The sequence below is a fragment of the Rosa rugosa genome, chromosome 6 (genome assembly GCF_958449725.1).
Source record: "Rosa rugosa chromosome 6, drRosRugo1.1, whole genome shotgun sequence".
Lineage (NCBI taxonomy): Eukaryota > Viridiplantae > Streptophyta > Magnoliopsida > Rosales > Rosaceae > Rosa > Rosa rugosa.
In genome coordinates, this window is record NC_084825.1 from 22100118 (window position 1) to 22111838 (window position 11721).

General features: G+C 40.8%; 1 protein-coding gene across 1 annotated transcript; it reads right to left on the bottom strand.

Moving 5' to 3' along the window:
• Positions 1-7886: 7886 nt before the first annotated feature.
• LOC133716387 (uncharacterized) lies at positions 7887-8990 on the bottom strand. The gene has a single exon (XM_062143101.1). It carries the CDS (start codon positions 8988-8990, stop codon positions 7887-7889), a length of 1104 nt encoding a protein of 367 aa, XP_061999085.1.
• Positions 8991-11721: the final 2731 nt, after the last annotated feature.

An 11721-nucleotide genomic window follows, 5' to 3' on the forward strand; every position in this document is an offset into this window, starting at 1 on the left:
CTTACTTAAAAAAAAATGCAAGGCCTTTCAAAAAAAAAATGCAAGGAATATGTGCAATAACAAATTAAAAATGCAGTGACATAAATGCATGAATCATATATAGAAAATAAAACTATTACTACTTGCTAAGACATAACTTACTACACAAGTATAGTTGAAAAGTCACTTCGATCTATGTATTGTGAAATTAATTAGCATTAATTTCATCATCCCTTCTGCTTTTGTTGTTTTTTCACTCAACCCGGTGGACTAAGGAGGAAGGGAATGAATACTACAGCGATTGCTATGTTACCCAGCATGATTTGCTTAGAGATCGAGCTGGCGATTTATCATGTCAAAATAGACCCGGTAGAGACGTAGAGTAGATCGAGAGAAAGACTCATCATAGATATATGTAAAAGAGTTTTTCTATTAGAACTTCCAAATTTACTCACTTGACCTCCTATGCTTTTTACACCTCCTATCAAATTTTCAAATACTAAATTTATTCATTAAACCTCACAAAATTCCTCAAATAACCTCACTTATAAAATTTGCAAACAAGCTATTATCTTTAAAATAAGGGATAATGATTAAAAAAAGGTCATTTTAAAGTGTCTTATTATAATTTAAACACCACAAATGTCCTGATGATAATTAAGGTCACATGTTCACGATCTACCACTGTACTTCAAATTAATTACAAAACTGCCACCGTCAGTTTTCTTTGGCAGTTTGTGTAAACTAAAACGGCACTATTGTTCATCTTCTCCACATTATTTCGGAATTTCAAACGTCAAAAAATCGCTCAAACCTACTCCGAAATAGAGAATTCTTAATCCTCTTCATCTCCGGCGGCCACATTCTGAGACACATACATTCTCCGACGACTGTTTTGCTCAACGGTGAAGCAGCGCCGACTCTGCAAAAGTACTTCACAGAAAAAGCCCCAAATTTTAGGGATTCGGAGAATTGCAGAACTCGAATCGTCTACCTCGACCGGGTAATCTTTCAGCCTCGATTCTAAGAAACTTCTCTTACTTAATTTCGAGTCATTGATATAGTATTTAGTTTTGGAATTATAAGTCGAATATGATATAATTATTTATGCATTTGATTCTGAAACAAAACAATTCAATTCCAAGTTTTGGTTTGAGTGAAGATTTAAAGCTTTTTTGAGTGGAGATGATAAATGACTGTCTTCAATTTTTAGTTTGATGCTGTAACATACCCAGTGACATAGGGTACTGAGTGGGTGTGATTTGATTTTGGTGCGGCTGTGTTTTCATTTTGGTGTGATTTGATAGAGAGACATGGACAGTAACATAACCATTTATATGGAGATAATGACCGTTTGTGATGCTGTTTAGGCTATAGGCTGTACTAAAATGGAAATGCTGCTAGTTCAAATACATACTTTATAGGATCATATAATGAAACTGACCATGTAACTCACCATGTAACTGACCATGTAACTTACAATGTATGTGACTGAACATGTAACTGATCATGTAACTGAGCATGTCACTTACAATATATGTAACTGACCAACTTACTATGTAACTGATCATGTAACTGACGCTGTCATTGACATGGCCTGTGACTTCACTGGCCAGATCACTAGCTGGCCGAGTTACTGGTTATGTAACTTGCAAACTCAATGCTAACCTTCTTATTTTGAAAATTTTCAACAGAATTAAAACATCAGAAATGGCAAGACCAAAAAGAAAGGAAAGGGAACAAAGCAATGATGACGAAGACTACAGAGAGGTGGAATCAGAATATGAAGAAGATGATCAAACGATACAGAGAAAGAAGAATTCGAAGAAGAATTTGAAATCAAAAAGAAAAAGACAGGATAAAGTAGAAGAATCAGAAACAGAAGAAGAAGAAGAAGAAGAAGAAGAAGAAACATCAGCAAAGAAGATTGCCAAGAAGCATTCAAAAGAAAAAGGCAAAAAAACAGAAAGTAAAATATATGGAAGATTCAGAGTCAGAAGAAGAAACAACACCAAAGAAGGGTTCAAAGAAGCATTCAAAAGTAAAAAGCAAAAAACAGAAAATAAAGCAAGTAGAAGATTCTGAAGAGGAAGCAGAAGAGGAAGAAAAACCTGAAGCTGCACCAAAGAGGAAGAGACATCTGAAACCAGGACATGTGCAGTACAGGTGCACATTAATAAGTTTCTTGAACACAATTAAAGATAACAAGAAGAATTTGAGTCCAAGAACATTAGATTTGCTCACGCAGACACCATTTGGAAATATTGTTGATGCTGTCCATGGTGGCCACATAGAGGAGAAGTCAGCAAAGAAATCTGATGATTTCATTACCCTCCTACTGCAGGCCTACAACCATGAAAAGGACCTCTTCTTCTTTGGAAAGAATAAATTCAAGATCTCGAAAAGAGCTATTTCAAAGATCCTTGGACTGCCAGCAAAAGGCGAGTTGGTCCCAAAGACTTCTGAGGGTGCATATCAGTCCGACTTTGTCCAGCAGTTTTTTTCAAACTCAGCGAGAATTAACAAGAAAGCTGTGGAGAAAGCTCTGCAAGTTGCCATCAACGACAAGCCAACAACCGAGGAAGGGATTGAGAAGAAGGACAAAAATGTGGCAAGATTAATTTGGCTGGACTTGTCAATAAAGTTTTTGTTCCCAAACGTAGGGGGAACAATTTCATGGGACTATGTCAGAGCATGCGAAAATTTGGATCAGATTGGATCTTATGACTGGGCAAAGGAAGTTGGAAGCTTCCTAAAAAAGTCTATAAAGGCTTTGAAAAAGAAGAATTCAAAGAGCTCATATGGTAATACGGGGGGCTGCGTTCTAATAATACTGGTAAGTTATTGTCATACTGAAATGTCATTGGTCAAGTAACTGATTAAGTCAAACTGCATGTCACTGACTAAGTTGTTATGACTAATTTTTTTTTTTTTTTTTGTGCATGCAGTATTGGTTCTGTCAAAAGACTGAAAAAATCAGGCCAATATCTGAAAGGGAGAAGGAAGTGCATGGGATGAGAAAATGGGACATCTAGAGGCTAATACAAAATTGGGCTAAATACAGATTACTACCCTATGGTTTAGGTCCAAAATCAATTCAGTCCCTGTACTTCTAATTTCATTAAAAACACCCCTGCACTTTCAATTTTGATCTAATAGGTCCAATTTGTTTTTTTTTTTTTTTTTTTTTTTTTTTTTTTTTTATAGAAGCGAGCTAAGGACTAACTCATCGCCCTTAGTCGAAATTTTATTAAAAAAAAGAAGAAATGTACAATAGGAAGGGGGGACTAGGCCAAAACCACTTCCAAGAGGCGCAAAGCAACAAGTCGGGCATACCCAAACTTGCAAAGGAGCAATACATAAACAGTACAAAGAAAAACAATCCGATAAGAACAAAGGACAAACTATAAATCTACGGGAAAACATAAACTAAGAAAAGCGATAATTAATTCTTGAAGACAAGTCTCTTCCAAACTCTGCCAGAAAGGAAGAGGGTAAGGTTCTCCACCAGACTGCACCAACATTTGAGGCTCCATAACGGGCAAATTTTTCAGCTAAAGCATTCCCTTCTCTAAAGATATGTGTCATTTTGAAAGTGATCTGACTAACCTTGTGTAAACAATTCAACCATGCGGTACGCAATCTCCATGGTATTAAACCAGGGTTCTTGAAGTATCGTATTGCTAGTATTGAGTCCGTTTCCAACCAAATGTGAGTCCAGCGACAGACCAAAGCAACATTAATTGCTTCAATAATCGCGAGAACCTCAGCATCAATAGCACTTGGCACCGTAGCATTAAATGAGAAGCCCCAAGAAAAAGCCCCTCAGAATCTCTAAACACACCCCCAAAACCTGCTCTTGTAGTGCCTGAAAAAGAACCATCCGTATTTACCTTTATCCAACCTGAGGGAGGAGCCTCCCAAACCACTGGTATAAACTTTGGGGCCTTTGCTCTGAGTGGAGAGACTCCCAACAATGAATAAACTGGCACTGCAGACGTAATTCGAGCGCAAGGAACAAAGTAACACAGCGCTGAGTCCTTGAAAGAATTAAGAAGGAACTGTTTAAATTGCCAGGAAACAAATACTCTCCCATCAAACCGTATTTGATTTCTTTCAGTCCATATACACCAAAACAGATTGCAAACAGCTAACCTCCATAACAGTTTTGAAGCAAACGGAATCGGGTTTAATAAAACGGGAGAGAAGAGCCCTTGTAAAGAAAGTAGCGCTGGGCGCTGTAGGCGGAACATGGCAAACAACCAAGTCCATACGTCATGAAGCACAGGGCAATTGAAGAAAAGGTGATGTACAGATTCCACATCCGCATGACAGAGTGAACATTGAGAGCAAATAATCATACCTCTGCGCTGCATAATGTCATCAACCAAGATTTTGTGATGGAAAACTTTCCAACAAACAATGCTTTTTCGGGGTTGCAATGCTTTGTGCCAAATAGCCTTTCCCCACTCAAGAGGAGCATTCGGGTCCAAAAGAAAAGTATAAGCCTCTGCTGCAGTCAAGGAACCAGACGTAGTAGTAGGCCAGATCACAGTATCCTCCAAACCAGCCTCTGGAATGTCAATCTTCATAATATCATTAGAAGCTTCTGGAAAGTTCTCAAGAAACTCTAATGGAAGGTCCCATTGATTCTGCACAATATAATCACCAACACGATCGTGAAGGAACGGCAGAACTGAAGGATCAATGTTCAATCTGACTGCTAAAGAGCTACCGAGCCAATTGTCCTTCCAAAAATATATATTCATGCCGTTACCTACCTGCCATCTCAAGTTTGATAATAATACAGACCATAATTGCCGCAGACCAGTCCAGACAGACGATCTTTGATAATAAGAATAAATGTCTAGATTCACTTTTAAGAACCGAGCTCGGAGAAACACTGAAGAGGAAGATGTACCTATTACCATTTCCCAACATCGCTTAAGAAGAAGAGAGCGATTTAAAGTGAAAATATTTTTTAGACCAAGCCCTCCACAATCTTTAGGCAAGCAACAATTCTTCCAAGCAACCAAAGCAGCGCCCTTCTTCAAAGGATCCCCAGACCAGTAAAAATTGCGCATCCAGCCTTGCACTTTCTTTAATAATTCACGTGGCCAATGATAGACCTGAAAACTATAAACCAATAAACTTTGGATGACAGAAGAAATGAGTTGCAGTCGCCCAGCTTGTGATAACTGCAAGCCTTTCCAAGAACTTAATTTGCATCGAACCTTGTCTACAATAGTCCTGAAGTATGCCGTTTTAGGCCTCCCAAAAAATATTGGGACCCCCAAATAATTAAAGGGCACACAACCTTCCCTAATGCCAAGAATATGTTGAATAGCAGTTGCTCTTGGTCTGGCATATCTTCCCAAGAAAACAGAGGATTTTGTTTTATTAACCACCTGCCCTGAGTTGGCTGCATATTCTTGAAGAAACCTGTTTAAAGCTCGTAGCCCCCTGGAGTTACCCTGCATAAAAATCATCACGTCGTCTGCATATAAGACATTGGTAGGAGGTTGCAGCTTCTTAGGGGCAGCGATGCACTTGATTTTTCCCCTACTCACTAGATCACAAAGCCCCCTGCTGAGAACCTCTTCTGCAAGGCAGAATAGAAGAGGGGATAAAGGGTCCCCCTGACGAACCCCTCTAGAGCAGTTGAAGAACCCACAAGGTGTCCCATTAACTGATATAGACAGTCTAGCTGAGTGCAGAACACTTCGAATCCAATTTACAAAAGTAGAGCAAAAACCAAAAGACCGTAGAACTCGAGTTAAAAATTCCCAATCTAATGTGTCAAATGCCTTGCTAATATCAATCTTAATAGCAATATTCCCTCCCGCACACTGCCGATCTAATAAATTCATACACTCAGAGGTCAAAATAATTGAGTCAGCTATGGACCTACCTCTGATAAACGCACTCTGGCTTGGCGAAACAATTCTCATAGCAACTGAGCAAAGTCTTTCAGCAAGAATTTTAGTGATCACCTTAAAGACAAAATTTGCAAGAGCAAGAGGTCTGAAGTCGGCCAGTCCGTCTGCGTTCTCCTTCTTCGGAATAAGAATAATGAGATTGGAATTAAAATTAGGTGGAATAAACCCCGAAGCAAAGAAAGATTGTACTGCGGCAATCACCTCATTAGCAACCACACCCCAACAGTGTTGAAAGAAACATCCTCCAAAACCATCCGGCCCAGGGGCACTGAAACCATCCATAGCTGAAATTGTCGCAGAAATCTCCTCTGAGCTAGGGAGAGCAACGAGCATATTATTTTCCTCCATAGTAACAAGGTTAGGGATCACCCTTTCCACTAGTCCAGAATTTATAATATTGGGGTCTTTGGTGAATGCATCTGTATAGTGCTGAACAACCCTACTCACAATTAACACTTGGTCTTGAATTATCACATTGCCAACCCTAAGAGACACCAACGGTTTTTGTAGTCTCCGAATCCTGATCATATTGTGAAGAAAGGAAGTATTCCTGTCACCATCAACTAACCATCGGACTCTAGCTTTATGGCGGAGGAAACTATCTTGCATGGAGAGCGCAAGAAGATAATTAGAATTGGCAGCCTCCTCAAGATGGAACAATTCCTGAGAAGGACCCCGAGCAGAAAGTTCAAGTTGAATACCATCCAACACCTCTCTAGTATCCTCCACTCTTTGATTGACATCTCCAAAAGTCGTCCTATTCCAGTTCTTTAAAAACCCCTTTAAAGCGCGAAGCTTAGCTGCAAGGACGAACATTGGACATCCTGAGAACTGAACTTGGCCCCAAAAATCTCTTACTATTGAAAGGAAGTCCTGGTGTTGAAGCCACATGCGCTGAAAGCGAAAAGGAGATTTAGCAATGCTCAGTAGCTTAGAGAAGGTAATAAGAAGGGGACAATGATCTGAAGTAGCTTTTGTTAGAGTACGGCATTCAAGTTGCGGCCAAGCCTCAATCCAATCCAAATTTCCAAGAGCCCGATCAAGTCTTACATTTGTTCTGCCATTAGACCACGTGTAGGATAGGCCTTTTGTCTCAATATCAAGTAAACTGCAATTTGTGCACATCTGCTGGAACTCAGAGCAGGAAGTAACACTTGGAGCATTACCACCGCGTTTTTCATGAGCACCCAAAATGCAATTAAAGTCCCCAAAGACAAGCCAAGGCCCATGAACAATAGTCTCCTTAATGCCAGCCAACTCATTCCAAAGAATACGACGGCCAGATATTGTTGTTTTAGCATATACTGTAGTCAAAACACAACTGACTCCCTCGAAAGAGCCAGAAATAGTGATTTGTTGCTCAGTTGAAGAAACCACTTGAAATCTGAAATCAACATGACAAAGAAACCAGATATTGGGGTCCTGTGATCCCCTATTATTAGTAGCAAAAGGGACTAAACCCAAGGATCTCCAGAAAGAAACTGAAATAGAAGAAATCATCACAAAAGGTTCCGACAGACAAACAATAGCAGGCCTGTGAGAACGTACCATACGCTTGAAAGCCCGTTTTGTATCCTCATTGGCAAAACCACGGGCATTCCAGTATAAAATCTTCATTTAAAAAGAGATATGTTTGGCTCCCTTATTCAGGAGAGCCCGGCTTGTTACAGGTTTGCGTTGCATCAGCTTTTCCTTTGCTTTGACAGACTGCTTGTTAAGCTTCTTTGTCTTTTTGGAAATCACAGGAGTGAATTCACCTTCTTCCACATCATCCTCCTGGACTTGATCGACAATCTTGGTAGGATCATATGGTGGAGTGTTGGAGCATTGAGATGGCTCCTCCGTCACGTCTTTCAATCTAGGAAAACCAGGAGGTACACTCTCAGAAGAGGAGTTGGCCGCCTGTTGGAAAAACTCTGAATGCTTTTGCCCTAGCATAGAAGAGCCACAGGCATCAGTCCTCCCTATCTATTCAATTGCCCCCAAATCAACTGCAGCTTCCTGTACCGTGGTATGCGCAATCACTGGCTCCACAGCTGGCACTTGCACCATCATTGGATCATGCATAATGGCTAGGGTAGCATGTTGTTGGGCACCGGTTGCAGCAACGTCCGCAGCCATTGCAGATGGAAAAGGCTCTGAGTCACACACATGTTCAAAGCCACGCTCAGGGACATCGTCTAGTTTTGAGGGCTGCACAATGTTCCGATCGCGTACCTCAGCCGTCGCCTGTGCAGATGGGCGCCTACTCCTGCGCGACCTTCTTGCGTTACGTTTCTTTGACCCGGAGCGCTCGGTTGAACGACCCCGAGCAACTGTATCAGCAAGCCTTTCCTCCTCCAAAGACATTGATCTACACGAAGCAGCAATATGACCAATAATCCCACATCTGCTGCAAACATGAGGCACAGACTCCAACTCAACCCCAACAACCACAACCTCACCATTCGCTCTAGTGATTCTGAGTTTATCCGGGGGAGTTTTCGAGAAGTCAACATCTACAAGGATTCTAGCATACAGGCCAACAGTGCGGTTCTTTGTACGGGGATCCAGTTTCAATGGCGTGCCAATGCCAGCAGCAATTTCGAATAGGGTTTGATGGTCCCAGAAAGCAAACCCCAAGTCCCAAAATCGGACCCAAACCTGCCCAAACGTGTTCCTGTAGGTCGATGGCGAGAAGCTCGGCGACCACTTGATGAGCCTGAGCATCCCAGTTTGAAGACGTAGTGATCCCATAGACCAGACTTGTTGCATATCAGTTAGGGTTTTAAATTGGAGCATGAAAAAACCCCTGCCCAGAGGCGCAGCAGTCCATTCTCCCAAGGATGACCAACACTTTCTAAGTTGTTGAACAAGATCCGGTGTTCTGATAGGAGCGGTTACGCGACCTACCAAATTCGTTTTGCATCTCTCCATCCCTCGACGAAAAGGTTCCTCAGAGATTCGAATGGAGACCAAACCCTCCTCCTCAAAAGGAGTTGGCAGATCATCTATTACAAAGTTAAGGGGTGAGTTATCAGAAAGAATAGCCGCATAGGAGGTCGATGGGGTTTTTGGACTTGCGTCCGCCATCCCTAAACCCTAACTCCTCCGGTCCTTCGGTTCGATCTCTAACTTAATTCTTTTCTCATCAGAGCCTTCAAGAGATTACTTGAGTTTGTTTGTTTTCTAAAACAATCTACTGGAGGAGACTAATAGGTCCAATTTGTTAGTTTTCCGACAATTAAGTTATTTAACTTGTTAATGTGGCTCATATATGGCCTATGTTTTATGATGTGATGTCGAGGTGGTCTGCATAGTCAATTTAGGAGTGAGTCCTACTATTAAAAATAAATAATTTTTCAACAAATAATCCAACTATAACTTGAACCTATAACAGAATATTAACGAATTGGACCTATTAGATCAAAATTGAAAGTGCAGGGGTGTTTTTGATGAAATTAGAAGTCCAGGGACTGAATTGATTTTGAACCTAAACCACAGGGTACTAACTAGTATTTAGCCCTACAAAATTGGACAAGCTTTAACAGCTTGAACAAACTAACTGTAAGTTGTTCTCTGTCAATGAAGTTGTCATTGGCCAAGGAATTATGTTGGTTAAGAGTTACTGATTAAATCACTGGCACACTGAAAGTCAATGGCCAAATCACACTTCATGTCACTGGCCTTTATAACTATTATAAACATGTCATTGGTCATGTCACATAGTATGTCACTGACATATGGAATATGTTTCTTTCAAAAAATATTTGAAAAACTGAAGGAGGATAGAGAGGAATCAGAATCCGAGGAAGAGGAGAATAGTTCAGATGAAGCAAAGACAGCTTCAGAAGGAGAGGAAAAAGGAGATGATGATCAGGAAGTTGAAGTGGCTGAACAGGAAACAGCTTTAGAAAAAAGCAAATGGGAGAAACAGCTTCAGAAAAAGGAAGAGAAGATAAGATGTCTAACTGTGGAGAAAGATAATTTGCAGCAAAAAATGAAGGAAAAGGAACATGAACTAACGAAATTTGCGGAGGACAAGGTGGATCTGGAGGAACGAAATGCTACACTTGTGACGGAGAATTTTTGCCTTGCATCATCAGTGAAGGAGCTAGAGGAAAAAGTGAAGAAATTGGAGCAGATGTTGAGCCCAAAGACTCACACCTCACCGGCAGCTCAACAGCACAACTCCCCACCACCTAACTCAACAGAAGAAAATAATGAATCAAATACAGCTGCATCTAAGGCTGCTGAGAACACAGAAAAGAGAGATCAATCAACTGTTGAGGAAGGTCAGTCCCAAGGGATCTTCACTGTCGAAGAATCTGCAGCCACAGCAGCTCAATCTCCACCTCACTGCACAGTGCAAGAAGAAACTCAATCGACACCTCCATCACAAAAGGACTCACTGTTCCAGAGCCCCACAGTCTGTATGCTCACAGTCGAAGAAATGGAAAAATAATCTGACATGTTTCAGATAGTGAAAAGTCCTGTAGCTGCGCGTGGCTTTCCACTTCGTACGTTGAGCCCAGAGAAAGAGCAGAAGACACCAGAGGAGAACAAAAAGGGCGAGTTAACAATGCGCCTTACAAAGCAACATTCTGGTGAAACTATATCATCAATGGGTCTCTACTCATATGTCGTCAGATTGAAGAATAGGAAAAGAACACAGAAAAAGGACAGCATTTACTAGTGGGGGGATGTGAAAGCATAACGGGAGAAAAAAGAAAAGGAGAAGCAAGATAGATTGAGAGTTGCTGAAAAGGAAGAAAAAGAAAAGTAGAAGAAGGCCTCACTGCAACCTGAAGAACGTAAAAGGCTAGAAGATATGGTAGCACAACAGAATTTGGACGGTTTACCCGAGGACATTCTGAAAGCAATAAGAGAGATCGACGCTGAAGAAAAAGCAGAAATCAATGAAAAGCCAGAAGATAAACAGCTCCCTCCTGAGGTCGTATACTGGGAGAAGAGCAAAGTGTACAATTATATGGACCAGGACACCAAGAGGAGAGTGCAGAGATACTGGCAAAATGCACCATCAGGGTAATAATTTAATTAAGTTAAAATTCTTTTTAAAACTTATTGTCACTGGCCAAGTCATTGTTCATGTAACTGGATAAGTAACTGGCCATGTGAAGTGGCTGGCGAAGTAATTGTTCATGTAGCTGGCAAAGTAACTGGCCGTATAACTGGCCTTGTAGCTGGCAATGTGAAGTCACTGTACATGTAACTGTCCATGTAGCTGGCCATCTGAAGTAACTGGCTATGTAACTGTCTATGTAGCTAACCAAGTAACTGGTTAAGTAGCTGGGCAAGTGATGTCACTGGCCATATCATTGTTAAAGTAACTGCATATCACAATACATATTACTTATACTATTCATTATGTGCAGAGTGTTCTTCTGGGTAGGCAGGCGCTATGGAGCGGAGGTATCCAGACAGGATCTAAAGGACATGATATTTGATGAACCTATAGCAAGCAACTGCATAGAATGCTATGGGATTCTGTTGACTGATCAACTATCAGACAAAGAATCACAAGGTCTGGAGGTGCCATCTTTTATGCATCCCTTATGCTGGGTAAGTACTGGAACGATGAATCTACATTCAAATAAAATCATTTGTAATTCGTAATAACTTGTCTTCTGTTCTGTTTTCCTTTGAAACAGCATTCCGCAGAAAATTTGACGGTGTATTTCGTACATTTATACCTCTGCGAACCACTGTTCCAGAATCTGGCAAGGTCAAACTATATATTCTTCCCAATTTCACATGAATCCGGATTTCATCATACCCTGCTGATTTTTGACAAGAGTTTAAA

Excerpts from the sequence above, each read along its gene's own strand:
- LOC133716387 (XM_062143101.1), bottom strand. The coding sequence starts at position 8,990 with ATGGCGGACGCAAGTCCAAAAACCCCATCGACCTCCTATGCGGCTATT.